At 44.0% G+C, this 16,397-nt stretch overlaps 3 protein-coding genes across 8 annotated transcripts; 1 reads left to right on the top strand and 2 right to left on the bottom strand.

Moving 5' to 3' along the window:
* The first annotated feature begins 4,556 nt into the window (after window positions 1-4,556).
* On the top strand, window positions 4,557-5,792 carry LOC135636600 (transcription factor MYB93-like). Its single transcript, XM_065148442.1, has 3 exons — window positions 4,557-4,757; window positions 4,862-4,991; window positions 5,074-5,792. Exons 1-3 carry the CDS (start codon window positions 4,625-4,627, stop codon window positions 5,789-5,791), a joined length of 981 nt encoding a protein of 326 aa, XP_065004514.1. The 5' UTR covers window positions 4,557-4,624; the 3' UTR covers window position 5,792.
* Window positions 5,793-7,841: 2,049 nt separating this feature from the next.
* LOC135617768 (sugar transport protein MST1-like) lies at window positions 7,842-13,915 on the bottom strand. Of its 6 annotated transcripts, XM_065118374.1 has the most exons (8): window positions 13,745-13,915; window positions 13,213-13,275; window positions 11,819-11,925; window positions 10,465-10,573; window positions 9,716-9,845; window positions 9,197-9,516; window positions 8,484-9,110; window positions 7,842-8,401 (listed from the first exon to the last, which is right to left on the bottom strand). In XM_065118374.1, exons 5-8 carry the CDS (start codon window positions 9,828-9,830, stop codon window positions 7,961-7,963), a joined length of 1,503 nt encoding a protein of 500 aa, XP_064974446.1. In that variant the 5' UTR covers window positions 9,831-9,845; window positions 10,465-10,573; window positions 11,819-11,925; window positions 13,213-13,275; window positions 13,745-13,915; the 3' UTR covers window positions 7,842-7,960. The 6 variants fall into 6 exon arrangements, with proteins under 6 accessions (XP_064974446.1, XP_064974433.1, XP_064974470.1 ...); XM_065118361.1 differs by having other exon boundaries at window positions 9,716-10,573; window positions 13,737-13,914; XM_065118398.1 differs by having other exon boundaries at window positions 9,716-10,573; window positions 11,819-11,893; window positions 13,737-13,914.
* Window positions 13,916-13,988: 73 nt separating this feature from the next.
* Window positions 13,989-16,341, bottom strand: LOC135617763 (sugar transport protein MST1-like). The gene is made up of 4 exons (XM_065118350.1): window positions 15,938-16,341; window positions 15,501-15,820; window positions 14,777-15,409; window positions 13,989-14,694 (listed from the first exon to the last, which is right to left on the bottom strand). The coding sequence occupies exons 1-4, from the start codon at window positions 16,068-16,070 to the stop codon at window positions 14,248-14,250; spliced, it is 1,533 nt and encodes a 510-aa protein (XP_064974422.1). The 5' UTR covers window positions 16,071-16,341; the 3' UTR covers window positions 13,989-14,247.
* Between the last annotated feature and the right edge of the window lie 56 nt (window positions 16,342-16,397).

Below are 16,397 nucleotides of genomic sequence, written 5' to 3'. Positions count from 1 at the left end.
TAGGTTTGACCGCCAACTTCAATTCTTTCTCCAAAAAGAAAAAAAGTTTGACACGTCTGCCCTTTGAAGTTTGGAAATATCATATTTACCTTTCTGAATTCTAACATATATTAGTTAATATTGATTATAGATATCCTTTTAGATATTTAAATATATCATTCATATACACAACATAACATCTCTTGAGTTGTATGTATTTAAGAACTATTTTGTAGGTAAATTATTAAACTGATCTGTATGTTGGGATGTATTGCTCAATATTTTTCGGGGAAACTAAGTCGCGATGAGGTTATACATTTCTCTTTTTTAAAAAATAAAAAAATATTACATCAAATGTCGTATATGACGTTGTTCATACGTACGTAGATTTGATGATATACTAACTAACCCGAATGTCTCAATAGAGAGATTTGATGATATACAATGAGTCTGTCATACCAAAGCGTATCGCTCGTGCTGGGCGATACGTACCAGTCCGACAGGTTATCCGTACGCGGACCGCTTGGTATCGCTACAGTGCTACAGCATTTTACTGTAGCACTGCTACAGTATAAAAACATATAAAATTATTCGGTACACTAGGGTGTACCGCTCGGTACACTAGGGTGTACCGCTCGGTACACCCTGATGTATCGCTTGATACACTGGTACCGTACCGTACCGAGCCCGAGTCGAAACGCCGGTACGATATGATATGACGAATCTATTTTAAACATGAAACTTTACTTGTACAGTGATATACTAACTAACCCGAATGTCTCATTAGAGAGATATGATGACAGGCCTTCTTGAAAGCTATCACATTCAGTCTTATTCATGCACTGCAAGTTTACATGGTTTTGTGGTTGAAAGCTAATGCTTCTCTTCATTTTTGCAGCTCATGCTTACCAACTTCTTCTTCTTCTCCTTTATGACATCAATGTAATGTCTAAACACTACTTACTGTACTTGACATATGTGAATCAGTTGCCACTAACCTGCCATTGTCCTTGTATTATTCATTTTAAGGAATCAATTTCCATATGTGGTCATATAAAACAGTAATCCCCCTCATGTCCCTTACATGACTCTTGTACTGTCATATAAAATGCATGATTCAGGTTGGATCTCATCGAATAGTCAGAGTCAGCCCCTCGAATGAGTGAGTGACATGAGGACAACACATTTTCTTTCTACTTCCAAATATTTTCTATTTTGCATTTAAGCAAAAAATAATAAGATGAATTTAGCTTGACAGAAAAAAGCACCATTTCAGCACTGCACCTTCCCATGGTGAAGGCAGCATGAAAACAACTCTATGCTGAACCTTAGACACACAGGGGATAACTTTGACATGATCTGTGGACTTGCATCGTCAGAGATGAATCAGTTTCAATCTTTTGTCAGCACCGAGTATAGGATCATAGTGTAAGATGAGAAAGAAGAGATCAAGCAGCTCATAGATCTTGGCAATGCAAAAATCCTGACACATCAAGTGAAGTAACAATAGGAAAGTGCTGAAGGTAAGAATCCTCTGAAGCTGCTTATAGTGTTGTCCTAAAGTGGTCTACCTTGTCGGCAATCTCATCACAGAAACATCCTACAAAACCTTCATGTCTTCTTTTGTTCACCTCAGGCTTGTCGATTCCTTCCCATTTACTGTATCTTCTACTATCACAATCCTCATTCTGTACATCATAATGCATTAGTAATTTAGGACAGTGATGGTCTCAAATCATAACCACTTGGCCATGAAGTTTCAACTCCTCTTAAAGAAAGAGAGCTCGAAAACAACAAAGACATCTGCCTGTTACTTTCATTGAAATGGGAAAGATATGATGAACTCAGCATTAGATCTGCAGGACCCTACATCTAAGACATCTGACTATTACTGTCCTACAACTCGTTAGTTTACAAGGCTGATCTAAACAACAACTGAGATACCATTCACGTGTGTGGCATTCTAGTAGTCCTGCTCCTTTTATTATCCATCAAATGATGAACTGGTAAGACACAGTCGCAATTTGTATTAGTAGTACTCCCATGGAGTACTAGATTGGAAGCAAATGGCATTGATCTCGCAAAGTATCGTAAGACTCGACCGCTATTTGCGCTCTTCTATCTTCTCTCCGTAAATCCTGTATTGGTCTCAACTTTGCAGACAAAGTTTAAGGCAATTTACATGAGCAGTTGCCGCGTGTTGTGTAGTGCTCGGAAACCGAGAGACATTATTAGAATCAGATGATTAGTAGTTTGTACATATCCATCATCGGAGAGGTGATATAACCAATCCGATGTCGATTGTAGATGCATGCGTTTTTGTTATTTGCTTTACCTCAGGATGCATATGGTCCATTCGACAAGGAACCCTAATTGTGGAAGCAACCCTAAAAGTATCAGACACACTAGCTTAGCTGAGGAAGTGAGTCGGTAGGCTTTCCTCTGATGTGGGATTTAACATCATATTGCTTAACTTGTTGCTCACACCAAGTGATGCAAGTCCAGAGAAAAAAGAACCATGCAGCAGAAAGGAAAGAGAGAGAGAGAAAAAGGAGGAAGGGAGGAAGACCTTTCTTCTCCTGTCCTCTTGCGTTTGCTCTTTGTAGCCAGTGATGCCACCGCTAGTAGGTGTGTATTGTTTTGTAGGTTTAGTTGGTCTCCAAAATCTTTATTAAAGGAGCTGCTTTTGCTTTGGGTAACCTCGGGGTGGAACAAACCTTCTCTCCTCCATGCGCACGCACTCTGCAACTTCTGATCCTTTGTATACGATGCGTGAGGCTTCGTATGTGCGGTGGTGGTGGCCGTATAAGTTTGCTGGGTGGGAGGAAATGCGTCAGCCGGGAAGAATGTCTTCAAAGAAGGGGCGTTGTTGTTGAAGATGAGAGAGATGGTGGAGATTTTGGGTGTTGGCTGCACCAACTTCTTTGCTACCCCATACACACCGTCAAAACAAGTGTCATCATCCTCTTGTCCACATCTCATCTAAATATCCATGTGATCATTGACGATTTTGCACAGTGATCTAGAAAGCAGCTCGATGTTATGCTATATTCTCTCCTCTTTCTTTACTTTTATACCGAGAGTTATCTACTCTTGACCAGATATATATACATATGCATGACCTTTGTTACCATATCATTAAGATGTATCTTACGATCCTTAGCTTCGATACTGTTAACAAAGGAAGAAAGCTTTGTTTTTTCTTGATCAAGTCCTTGCAATGCCTCGTCTCTTCCTTGTCAAGATATGCTTGTGCTCACCATGATTATCCTCTAAATGGTCATGCAAGAGATAGTGGTGCCATGATGTTGGTGATAGAACAACAGGAAGACTTAAGACTCTTCCTGTTACATTCCATGGACTGTGAAGAAACCATGTCATTCTTCTTATCCAGTCTCCTTATATTGATCCTGAGAACAACATTAGTACTACCTCTTGTTTCTTGGGAACACACAGATGATTGGTCAGGAGAAGATGATGGAAGCAACATGATATTTAGAGTCCGGTACGAACCAAAGGAAAGGTGCATGTGAGATCTAATGGTCGCATTATATATATCCTCACTAATTAAACCATATGTCAAAGAGCTACGTTTGTGACACTTATTAATGATCTTGATGAAGGTATAAGATGGTCAAGAGGAACAAGTAGCTCCCGATATTATCTGGCAATGAGAGCCTATGAGAGAAGGGTTTGGTTAGAGTGGGAAAGCTGTCAACTTCCACGAGGAACAGGATGGTCGGACCCTTGTGAGTGTCGTTCATCTGCTACTGCTCCCAAAGAAACCTACGCCATGGCCACTCGCCGTGTCAACTGCTGATGGATGCTGCATCGGCCATTTCTGAAGCATCTCGCACTGCCGGGTTTGCTTCATCATCTCCCTGCAAAGCTGCATCTTTTCTTGGATCATGTAGGCTTCTGACTCGCTTCTTTTCATTTTAATCCAGTTCACATCCGATGACTATTTCTCTCAGAGTCAATCCATGACCACCTAACGCTGCTATATATACTGTATTCCCGGCAGCTGTACGGCTACGTGTTGCTTCGGATGACCAACACATGAGATCAAACAGTAGGACATCCATGTATCATGGGCTGACCAAGTCGCATGCATACATCAAGTTGTCTCTATACTGCGTTTTCAGACTGTGCTGATTAATGGTTGTATGCACGAGAAAAGCAAAACGCGTTTACGTGGGATGGTTGTATGCATGCAAAGAGAAAAAGCCAAGCTGGAAAATAAAGTTACGTGTGAACGTCGACAGACATGGAAGCCTCACGAAGAAGCTCTCCATCGGTGTTGCGTGCATGGGAAAGCTTTTCTTGACCACCCCACGCCCCTGGGGCACGTGGACGTCTCCAGATCACGTACGCAATATATACGTACAGGTGATGGCGGCTCTTGCCGTCGGTGTTTCGGAATTCCAAACATCTTTCTCTGTGTTCCGATCCCTGTAATGCTTAATGAAAGGTGAAAGGGAAGGGTGGATTGGTCTTTTTGGACAACCGAGTCTAAAGCTTAACGTGTGTATAAATGGGAGACCGAGCTTCGGGTGGCGAAGTGGGATAACCTTAGAGGGAGTTGTGGTCTCTCTCTCTCTCTACAACCCAGTGGCCACCCTTGATCTGGCCGCCGGAGACTTCAATGGGGAGATCCCCTTGCTGTGATGAGAATGGCCTCAAGAAGGGTCCCTGGACACCTGAAGAAGACCAGAAGCTTGTCCAGTATGTCCAGAAGCACGGCCATGGCAGCTGGAGAGCCCTCCCAAAGCTAGCTGGTCTCTCTCTCTCTCTCTCTCTCTCTCTCTCTCTCTCTCTCTCTCTCTCTCTCTCTCTGTGTGGCTGGATCCTGGCATCTAAATTTGGTTGTGTTCTGCTATAGGACTAAATAGATGTGGGAAGAGCTGCAGGCTAAGATGGACTAACTATTTGAGGCCGGATATCAAAAGAGGCAGGTTTTCCCCAGAGGAGGAGCAGATCATTCTCAACCTACACTCTGTTCTTGGCAACAAGTAATACATGCATTTCCTGCACTGTAGTTAAATGATCATATAATTCGAAGCTCTTGGTGTAAACCGCTTTCGGACGTTTTAGGTGGTCGGCGATTGCTTCCCATCTCCCAGGCCGGACTGACAACGAGATCAAGAACTTCTGGAACACCCACCTCAAGAAGAGGCTGATCCAGATGGGGTTCGACCCCATGACGCACCGCCCGAGGACCGACTTCTTTGACGCCCTTCAGCAGCTCATCGCCTTGGCTAAGCTCGGAGAGCTCATCGGCGGCCGCCCCTTGGACGACCACGCTGCGCGGCTGCAGGCCGAGGCAGCCCAGGCTGCACAGCTGCAGTACCTCCAGCAGCTGGCTGCCGCCGCCGCCATGGCAGGTAGTTCAGGTACCGATCACCTTAGCACTATCACCGGCGCAGACTTGGAGACCAACAGTCTTCTCGACTCCCAGATGTCTTCTTTACTCTCAATCCCTTCTCCAACTCCTCTTCAAGATATCAATGGCCAAACATCCGACAACCCGTTATTGCCAGAGCTTGAGATCCCGTGCTCCATGTTTGATCAACCTATAAACAGCGAGACCAACCAATCCTCCAACTTAACGGGGTTTAACCTGGGAGACAACTCACCGGGATCACCATTCATGTCTCCTAATTCACCTCTTCCTCCTCTCACCGACGTCTCCATCGGCAGCCTGGTGGGTGGTGCTTATAGTGCTTCCAGCTGCGGTAACAGTGGGATTAATCCTCCTTCCTTGTGGCCTGACATGTTGTTCGATGATCCATTTATGGGTGATTTTGCATGAACTCTTTCTTCCACGTCTTGATAGCTGCTGTCAGTCTCTATTTCCTCAACTTTCTTTGGGAGTGTTCGATTTTTGTGTTATCTTGTCTCATCGTATGCAGTGCTTAATGACACTGTCTCATACACGCACGCTTTGTACATACTACACACATAATATCCATATATGCCTCTTTCTTATTTCCTTGTTTACATTTGTCTCTGATCATATAAGATTCTTAGTCTCTCTCCTCCTGTTAACAAGAATAACGTTATCTTATATCCACAGTGTGGAGATCATCAGGACAGTAATGGTCAGGTCAATGAAAAAGAAGTAAAGGCACTGCTGATAGGATCCTGTGAAAAGCTTCTATTTATCATACAGATTAATCCTTTTTCATGCATCATAATCTTTTTGAAGACACAATTAACAATGAAAGTAAGAAGGAAAGGCACTAAAGATAAGTAAAATTCATCTCAATTTGTGATACATTTATGTATAATTTAGTTAGACTAAACAGCAGGTATTGAGGCCCACCTCTACCTGCAGTGAAAGAAATGTCTGCAAATGCAATATAAACTATGATGTTTTCCTCAAGCAAGCAGATCCTTCTAGATGAATTTAAGGAGTGCATTCAAAGCAGAGAAGAAACATGGCATCTCTGGCAGTTAGGGTTTTGACTTGGGTGTCATGTCAGTGAAGTGACAGAACAAAGCAGCAGCAATGATAGGAAGAATCCAAGTAGCCAAAAGAATAATACATCTTGTCATTTTCCAATTCCTTAACAATGATATCAATGATAATGCATCACAAGCAACAACTGGCAAAGTTGATGAAGATCATATGTCACACCCTCCTAATTGAGGAGCAAACACTTGTAATTGTCTTAGATTCGGAAGAGCCATTGCATGTCCATATCTCTAATTAGTGGGCAGGTGGACTAAATGGATTTTTCCGTAAGAGATTGACTCTTATAAGTAAACTAAGAAGTCACATCTAACTCCCATCTCATATAAAGAAAGAGCTGTGTTGTTGCTTGACTGTGTGGTAAAAGGTTAGGGTGAAAGCTTCTTCAAGTCTTTTGTCTAAGAAATATTTGGTAGAAAGAAAGATTGTTCATGATTATTGTAAGTGACAGCAATGAAGGAGAAGCTCTTTCCACTACCTAATCCCCTGACCCATTTGTTGGATACCACATGAAGTCTCATATGTCATGGATAAAGAAAAAAATATATTTTATCAGATTCATCACATAAAAGAAAGAGAAAAATCTTAAAATGTAATCAAAATATATCATATATGTAAAACAATTCTCATTCAGTCGTAAACATAAAAATAACCTCTGGTATATTGATTCTTCTCAAACCTCATATCGGTGAGAATCTCGATTATCTTTTTCTTTTTCTTTTGATAAAAAAAAATATATGTATTTCTAAGTGGTCGAATTAGTTCATATGATGCTCTCGTCGAGGCATAACATCGAGGCTTATAATTCACATCTCAAGGGTTCTAACACTAATTTTAAGCTGAAGAAACCTCCATCTCTACATGAACAAGATAACCTTATCTCAGCATTTAATTCTCAAACAGTTGCCCTAAAACCACTTATCAATGTCTAACCCAAATAATTGTCACTGCCCAGCAACTTGAATAGTGCACAATTTTGAAGCTTAACAGCTAAAGTCTCTAAGCTTGACACCTCTTGCATTCTTACCCCAATCTAATGTTGGACTTCAAAGGGTTCATCCTCTCTGTTCAGGCTTTTCCACAGATCTTCCCAATGACAGTAATATAAATCACCAGTTTATGAGATCATGCATGTATCTGTGACCACATATCAGATTACAGCAGCAGTAAATGGCATCTTCTAAAGAACCTGGAAGAGAACTGAGGTCAAGCAATCCCTGTTTCAGATAAAATTCCATTGCACCACTAGTCATAGACATATCTGTTGTATGGTCCATACTTTGGAGTGAAAGACAAAAAACACAGCTCTTCCTGGCCAAGAAGACAAGCTTAAGCTTACTCTCAGTGGTCATACTTTGGGTTTAGAGCAAGTATACGGCAGGGACGATGCAGGAAATTAATGTTAATGCCTTATATTTATTTCTTCGTGATCGTTATACAAGCTTATAAGCAACATAAAAAATTAATGGCGAAAAGAAGAAAAGAAAGCATTAAGCTCGCTCATGGCTAAGGTGTGCCGACGTGCTTATGCTCATCGACGAGGTACCGGCCCCAGTACCAATGGCGCCTCCACAGCTCGCCCATGGACTCGAGGGGAACCCCTTTGGTCTCCGGAAGGAAGAAGGCCACGAACGCCGTCATAACCACGATCCAGGCAGCGTAGAAGATGAAGGTGACATACTTGAAGCTGCACAACATGGCGAGGAAGGCCTGTGTGCAGATGAACGTGATGCCCAGGTTGACAGCCACGCTGATGCTCTGTCCCGCCGACCGGATCTCCACCGGGAAGATCTCGCTCGGGATGATCCAGCTCAATGGCCCCCACGACCAGCCGTAGCTGGCGGCGTATGCGCACATCAGCACCAAGACCGCCACCGCATAACCCTTCGACAAGGTGGCCTGTCCGTCAAAGCCTATCTTGGCTCCAAGAATCCAGGCCACGGACACCTCCGTGTACAACAGAGCAAGTTTCAGTGCTAATTCACGAGAGTTTTGCGTGCTTTCAGCTGTAGAAGCGAAAGGAATGTACCTGGCAGAGGATCATCTGAGCTCCACCCACCATGAACAGGAGCTTGCGGCCGTAGCGGTCGACTACAAAGGTGGAGATGAGGATCGACGCGAGGTTAACGGCCCCCAAGATGACCGCGCTCATCAGAGCCGTGTTGCTCCCGAACCCCAACGTCCGGAACAGGACGGGCGAGAAGAACGCTATCATAATGATCCCCGTGAACTGCTGGAATAACGGGATCGCCACCCCTATCAATAGGTACGGTCGGTAACGGCGGTGCACTATCCGTCGGAACGCGCCCTCCTCCATCTTGGATGATTCCTCGACGGAGCGCTCAATGAGCTCGACCTCGACATCAGCGATCGAGCCCCGGACACGGCGGAGTGCGACGCGAGCCTCGTCAAGCTTTCCACGTTGGACGAGGCTGCTGGGGGTGTCCGGGATGAAGAGAGCGCCAAGGATGATGACAGCGGCGGGCACGACCGCCAGGCCGAGGGAGAGGCGCCAGCCCCATGTGGAGATGTAGGACGTGCCGTAGTTGGTGAGGTTGGCTGCCACCACGCCAATGGCTATAAACAATTGGAATCCCGTGGTGATGATGCCCCGCCACTTTGGCGGCGCCGTCTCCGCCAGGTACACCGGAGCGGCCTGTCATGATTCATGCAACACCATCAATCTTGGTTCGAACTCAGAGCCTCAGCTTAACTGAAGTGATCGTAGCAATTGCCAGACACCTGATTCGTGAAGCCGACGCCAACTCCAAGCAGTAGACGGCCTAAGATGAGCATCTCAATATTCACGGCGGCGGCATCGATGGCCGCGCCGATGAGGAAGGTGAGTCCACCAAGCAACATGACCCCTTGGCGTCCAACGGCCTTCGTAATACGGCCGGCGACAAGTGATGAGGCCAACCCGGCAATATACAAGGATGAAGTGAAGGCCGTGAGGACTTGGCTGTCAAACATGCAGTACTCGTCCTGCTTGGCGTCAGCCATCTTGCTCAGAACACTGGGAAAGAAGGTTTTTAGAAATGACTCCATAACCGTGACACCACCTGTGCAGAAGACATGTAACGCAATTAGCTACCAATCCTGATCCAAAGAATGCCAAGAGATACGGGCATCATGTCAGCCTCATGATAAACCAAGGATCATACATTGCTTCTCTTCCATGTCAATGAATCCAGCAGCAAGATCAACACTTATTTGAGACAAGTCGGTTCATGCAAGAAATGGCTTGAGCTTGAAACCCACCTGAAATCCCTATGTCGTAGCCAAAAATTAGACCACCGGATGCCGCCATGACCCAGGTGATGATCACAGAGGCTGTTTGTCTTCCACCGGAATCCGCAGACGATCCATCAGCCATGAATCCTGCTCCTGCCTATCAAAGTATCAGTCCACCTATTGCTGCCATTTCCCTTCTACCTATTTTATAGCACTCTGATCATGTTTCCGCGCAGAAACATCGACCAAGTGGAGCAAATGACAACCAGAGAACAGAGACATAAAGAAACGAGTGGGTGTGGTCCGTAAGAAGGTTCTCAAGGTGAGGTTTGAGGCAAAAGCTGGTGGTTGTGTTGGTAGAGGCCTCTGCGCTTCTGCCATTCTCAACTCCCACTATTCAGCACTGCCCACAACATGATGGGAAGAGGAAGGGGAAGGAAAGCTAGCTTTCAATTAGAATTCCAGTGGGATGATACTCCAAGGTTGTCAAGAACACCATGAGAATGAAACAATCTCTTGCAGCTACAGCTGAAAACTGAGAAGGGCAAAAAATACTCAACACAAACAGATTTAGCAAGGCTAAAAGGATTTCACTATGATGAAGAGATCTACAACTGCTATCCAATACAATGAGAAAACATAGAACACCCTCTTGTAATAGGAGAATAGTCGGTCACACACACCTCTTTCTCTTGATATGAGGAAAGACAACTCTCTAACTTTCTTTTGTGCAGTTAGAAGCTTTCCAATGGGTTGTTAACTGTAAAAATAACTACCTGCTGGTAGACATGTGGATTTGACCATACTATTCAGATGCAAGACATAGGGGGGTGTGGCTGGAGGCATGTTTTCTGCATGTGTAAAGTCCACCCAAGTTTGACTTTCCTGGCAATCAATAATTCAGTAGGTGAGTTGTCTGTGCCAACTAAAAAAGTTCACAATAACAGCAGCAAACATAAGAAAGGTAGCTGATGAAAAGCAAAATGGAGACTGTCTGTTCCAAGAAAGTAAATGGTAATGATCTTGACAAAGATCCAAGATAATGGTGCAGTCATGAATGGAGGAGTAATAGGTTGAGTAATTAGATTGAAGAAGAAGACTGTGTCTCTAGTAAATACCAATAAGCTGCTAGAGGTTAAAATACAAAGACTGCATCCTTTTAAAGTCAAAACATATATAAATGATGATCCAAAAAATAATAATTGGATATAAAAAGAGGGTCCACATCAGTTACTACTATCATTTATTTGGAGGAAACATTTTAGACTGATAGCAGGTGGGACACCCAGATGTTCCACAACATTCACAATCCAGGTAATCAAAAAGTTGAATTCATTTGAAATTATCTGTTCAAACATGTGTGGTCCTAAAAGCATAACAGTGGTTGTGCAACATATTGTCTAACCCAACTTAGTCTAACCACTAGATCAGATCTCATGCAAGATTTGTGAAATATTGCAGTGCCAACCTCGTCTGACTGATACAGTGCAGTGTATGATGGGCATTGAATGCTCTCAAGTTTCAACATAATTTATTTTAAATTTAATCCTATCAAATTTTAAAAAATGATTCATTTTTTAAAATAATTAAAAAAATTTAAAACTATCAAAGCACAATGCATCATAAATTTAATATATTTTATAATTTATATTTAGTTTTTAATAAATTATGAGTCACTAAATAGGTATTTGATGGATTCAATGTACAAGGAATCTATAAAAGGGAAAGGAAGAAAGATTGAGGTGACATTCTAGTTTTTGAAATTTTATCAAGCTTTTATATTTTGAGCTATTAACTCTTAATATCTCTTGAAATAGAAAGAATTCTCTTAGTCCTCCCATATCTCATTCTCTTTGTCTCTCTTTCTTTTTGTTTCACATCACTGATGCGGTTAAAAAACATCTATCACCAGGCACCATTCTAGTCATTACTTGAAATAAACAAGTTCAATTAGGAAGTTGAACCAGTAAAAGAATGCAAAAAAGCTTCTCTTACCAGCTAGAACACAGAAAAACCTATTAAACAACACATCATACAAGAGTACAAACTAAGCAGTCCTATATGCAATTTCTTTCGCAAGTAAGCAATGAACAAACATTGATACATTACGGGGATAGAAGGTTGTATTACCTTGTTTAAACTTTGAAGTGCTCTGTTCTTGAAGTAACCAAAACATACAGTCAATAGCCATACACTGCCAGTCATCTGATGATCGGAGTGCTTAGATGATACCAGGACTGTATAAAACTATAAATTATTATTTTATTATTTATAATTTATAGATGCTTTTTTATCTATTAATTCATTTTTTTACTGAAAAAAAAATTGCATCTCATAAGTGATAAAAAAAATCTTCTCCACAGTGATGAAAAAATCTTCTCCACTGAAATCTCATTTCTATTATTGTAACACCCCCAATTAGTCCTACATCGGAAGCGGACAAGATTAAGATTGACTTATATGAGTCTGATGAGTATATTATTATCAATTTCAACTTAAATACTTTGATTAGTAGTTTAGATCAAACGAAGTTGATAAGCTAGTTAGCTTATCAGATGAGTCATGACAATTATAAAGTAGTATGTTACTTCTTAAGTTAAAATATAGGATAAAGCACATCAATAAGGAATTATCAAAAACTGATAAAAATAATTCTTTTTTAACCAAAACTCTAATTGAAATAGCTTATAGCTTAATTAACTTAAACCAAACTTAATTCAACTAGAACCAAACGGAACCAACCTCAAATGCTTATAAAATAGATCTTAAATCATCATAGATGATCTAATTTAGATTTGATTGATTTCAAATATGTCAAGTGGACTTGAACCGATCAAGTTGGTTTGGAATCGCCTTGAACTAAACTGAGATGGTAAGCATATTAAAGGTCTTGTAATTTGATGTGAAAACAGAAAAAAGGAAAAGACAAAGAGAGGGTGAAGAAAGAAGTAAGATATGAGGGGATAAAAGAACTCTCTCTATTTTAAGAGAGACCAAGAGCTAATAGTTCGAAATATAAAAGCTTGAGGAGGTTTCAAAAACTAGAATGTCCCACCAATCGTTTTTCATTCCCTTTTTATAGATCCCTTGTACATTGGATCCCTCAACCATCTATTTAATGAGTCATAATTTACTAAGAGTCAAGTACAAATTATAATACATATTAAATTCATAGTGTATTGTACCTGGTGATTTTGAATTTTCATTATTATATCAAGATACAAACTATTTTCTTGAAATTTGATGGAGATGAGCTTGAAATTTATTGTTTTGAAACTCGAGAACATTCAATGCTCATCATGCACTGCATCACAATTGATGATATATTGCAATACCAATCAAAGAGTCAAACGTAGTTATCCCTAATTGCATAAATTTACTCATACCAAGCCTTGACTCTTCTCCTTATTATAAAGAGAAAAAGTAAAAGTACCAAGATGTTCTTGGGACACGAACAAGTGAATTTATACAATTGTTACTTGCATATGGACATGGAATTATCAACCAAAAAATAAACCTAATACCTGGATATGAACATGGAGATCCAACGACTCCCCTTGCGTTCGGCTCCATAGATCACGAGACAACTACAAATTTCACTCGATAAATCAAAATCAGCAAAAGAAGCACGGCAGCAATAAAAGGTACCTAAAATCATCAAAGGTGTCTAAGCATTGCGTTAAAAAGACAGTCAACCCAATAACCTGAAAAAAAGGAACAGATCGACCACATGCCTTTCTTTACCTTGCCACAATTGAGCATGAAAATGCATCGAGCATCCATAATTATTCGTACTAAAGATTCTAAAAAGTAATCTTTTTTTTCCTATGCAAAAAAAAGTGGTGGGGGAGAAAACAAAACCCTAAATTCAAACCCAGTGAATCCATCAAAGAAGCATCTTCACCAGAAGAAAAGCCTTCGAACTACTATAAAAGACCGACTCTTTCTCGAATGCACGCCCCCAGAACACCGGCGAACCATGCCTACAATGCTATTGTGCCAAAAAGAAAAGGCAGGCAAATCGAGGGTAAAAAAAGGGATTGATGACCTAAGTACCCCGGAAAGAAGCTGATGCCTGAGGAAACGCCGTCGAACCAACCGCACCGATAGGGCCTGGGCGCGGTCGAAGAAGCCAAATCAACAGAAACTATCGGCGAGACACAGAGAGGAGACGGCAAGCACTACAATCGAAGAGCCATCAATGGGGCGGTGGAGAGGAGGTTATTTAGTGAGAAGGTGGACTTACCGCGCCTTTTCCTGTAAGAGATAAAGAGCTGCATTGCCTAACTGTGCAGTTAACTGTGATGCCTCCTCATCTGATAGTACTCAAATTCTACATGGCAATTAGATTCCATTACATGGCCAGTCACAAAGACAAAGGAATTTGGATACATATATGCTTTATGGCCCAAACTATGTAGTGAACACAAGCTTAAGCTTCCTCTCAGTGGTCATGGTTTGGGTTCCGTCCACGTACATTACAGAAGCTTGCTTATAAGCAGCATAGGACCGATGGCGAAGAGAAGGAGAGGAAGACCGAAGAATTAAGCTCGGTCATGTCATGGGTGAGGTGTGGCGACGTGGTCCCGCTCATCGACGAGGAACCGGCCCCAGTACCAGTGGCGCCTCCACAGCTCGCTCATCAACTCGAGCGGGACCCCTTTGGTCTCCGGAAGCAACAAGGCCACGAACGCCGTCATTACGACGACCCAGCCGGCGTAGAAGGCGAAAGTGCCCTGCTTGAAGCGGCACAGCATGGCGAGGAAGGTCTGCGTCTGCACGAAGGTGAGGCCCATGTTGATGGCCACGCTAATGCTTTGTCCGGCCGACCGGATCTCCACTGGGAAGATCTCGCTCGGGATGATCCAGCTCAGCGGCCCCCACGACCAGCCGAAGCCGGCGGAGTACGCGCACATCAGCACCAGGACCGCCACCGCGTACCCCCTCGGCAAGGCGGCCTGCGCGTCGGAGCCTATCTTGGCTCCAAGAATCCAGGCCACGGACACCTCCACGTACAACGGAACAAGTTTCAGTGCGGATTCACGAGATTACTGCGTGCTTTCGGATACAGAAGAAAGAGGAATGTACCTGGCAGAGGATCATCTGAGCTCCGCCCACCATGAACAGGAGCTTGCGGCCGTAGCGGTCGACCACGAAAGTGGAGACGATGATCGACGCGAGGTTGACGGCCCCCAAGATGACCGCGCTCATCAGAGCCGTGTCGCTCCCGAACCCCACCGTCCGGAACAGGACGGGCGAGAAGAAGGCGATCACGATGATCCCCGTCAGCTGCTGGAACAGCGGGATCGCCACCGCCATCACCAGGTACGGCCGGTACCGGCGGCGCAGTATCCTCCGGAACGCGCCCTCCTCCATCTTGGACGCCTCCTCGACGGAGCGCTCGATGTCCTTGAGCTCTGCCTCGACGTCGGCGGCCGGGTCCCTGATGCGGCGGAGCGCGGCGCGGGCGTCGTCGAGCTTGCCTCGCTGGACGAGGCTGCTGGGGGTGTCCGGGATGAAGAGAGCACCGAGTAAAATGATGGCGGCCGGCGCGGCCGCCAGGCCGAGGGAGAGGCGCCATCCCCAGGTGGAGTTGTGGGAGGTGCCATAATTGGTGAGGCCGGCCGCCACCACGCCGACGGCGATAAAGAGTTGGAACCCGGTGGTGAAGACCCCTCGCCACTTCGGCGGCGCCGTCTCCGCCAGGTACACCGGCGTGGCCTGTCACATAATACGTGCAACACCATCGATCTTGGTTCGAACTCGAAAGCTTCAACTTAGCCGAAGTGATAGTAGCAATTGCCAGACTCACCTGATTGGTGAAGCCGACGCCAACTCCAAGCAGTATACGGCCCAAGATGAGCATCTCGATATTCATGGCAGCGGCGTTGATGGCCGCGCCGACGAGGAAGGCGACGCCACCAAGCAACATGACCGCTTGGCGTCCGACGGCCTTTGTGAAACGGCCGGCGACAAGCGATGCAGCCAACCCGGCAATATACAAGGAAGAAGTGAAGGCCGTGAGGACTTCGCTGTCAAAGATGCAGTACTCATCCTGCTTGGCGTCGGCCATCTTCCTCAGAACACTGGGAAAGAAGGGCTTCAGAAATGACTCCATGGCCGTAACACCACCTGAGGAACCAATCATGATCCAAAGAAAGCCAGCAGATACTGCCATCATCAGCAACAGCAACGCTCGAACTGAAGCAAATCAGTTCACGCAATAAGTGGAATGAACTCGAAACCCACCTGAAATCCCTATGTCGTAGCCAAAAATCAGGCCACCGGAAGCCGCCATGATGCAGGTGATGATCACAGATGCTGTTAGCCTTGCACCGTAATCCTGACTCGGGCCATCGATGATGAATCCTCCTCCTGCCATCCTCCCTGCAGCAACTGCACAGAAGTATGTCTACCAAACACAGCGAAATGCCAATCGCATTATAAGAAGTTTTGGTAAGAGCGTCTTATCGCATTCTCTTATCAAGTTTTGGTTAAAGAAACATAAAGAAATGAGCGGGTGAACGATCTCAAGGCGCGAGTGGAGGCAAAGACTGGTGGTTGAGTTGGTGAAGCCATATGCGCTTCTGCCATTCTCGATTCCTTTGTTCGGCACGGCCCACAACATGATGGGAAGAGGAAAGAGAAGGGAGGCTAGCTTTGACTAAGACGACCAATTGTGGATGGAGACATCAAGTCTGCATGTATA

The sequence above is a fragment of the Musa acuminata genome, chromosome BXJ1-3, assembly GCF_036884655.1.
Source record: "Musa acuminata AAA Group cultivar baxijiao chromosome BXJ1-3, Cavendish_Baxijiao_AAA, whole genome shotgun sequence".
NCBI lineage: Eukaryota > Viridiplantae > Streptophyta > Magnoliopsida > Zingiberales > Musaceae > Musa > Musa acuminata.
The sequence above is the reverse complement of the archived record's forward strand: the minus strand, read 5'-3'. Positions and strand labels throughout refer to the sequence as shown.

What these genes read in the sequence shown, in the direction of transcription:
- LOC135636600 (XM_065148442.1), top strand. Translation starts at nt 4,625, where the DNA reads ATGGGGAGATCCCCTTGCTGTGATGAGAATGGCCTCAAGAAGGGTCCC. An exon ending in AGCCCTCCCAAAGCTAGCTG is followed by an intron (nt 4,758 to 4,861) that starts GTCTCTCTCTCT and finishes GTTCTGCTATAG; the next exon opens with GACTAAATAGATGTGGGAAG. An exon ending in CACTCTGTTCTTGGCAACAA is followed by an intron (nt 4,992 to 5,073) that starts GTAATACATGCA and finishes CGGACGTTTTAG; the next exon opens with GTGGTCGGCGATTGCTTCCC.
- LOC135617768 (XM_065118374.1), bottom strand. Translation starts at nt 9,830, where the DNA reads ATGGCTGATGGATCGTCTGCGGATTCCGGTGGAAGACAAACAGCCTCT. An exon ending in CTACGACATAGGGATTTCAG is followed by an intron (nt 9,517 to 9,715) that starts GTGGGTTTCAAG and finishes TCTTCTGCACAG; the next exon opens with GTGGTGTCACGGTTATGGAG. An exon ending in CTCAGATGATCCTCTGCCAG is followed by an intron (nt 8,402 to 8,483) that starts GTACATTCCTTT and finishes TTGTACACGGAG; the next exon opens with GTGTCCGTGGCCTGGATTCT.
- LOC135617763 (XM_065118350.1), bottom strand. Translation starts at nt 16,070, where the DNA reads ATGGCAGGAGGAGGATTCATCATCGATGGCCCGAGTCAGGATTACGGT. An exon ending in CTACGACATAGGGATTTCAG is followed by an intron (nt 15,821 to 15,937) that starts GTGGGTTTCGAG and finishes TTGGTTCCTCAG; the next exon opens with GTGGTGTTACGGCCATGGAG. An exon ending in GCGTCGGCTTCACCAATCAG is followed by an intron (nt 15,410 to 15,500) that starts GTGAGTCTGGCA and finishes ATTATGTGACAG; the next exon opens with GCCACGCCGGTGTACCTGGC.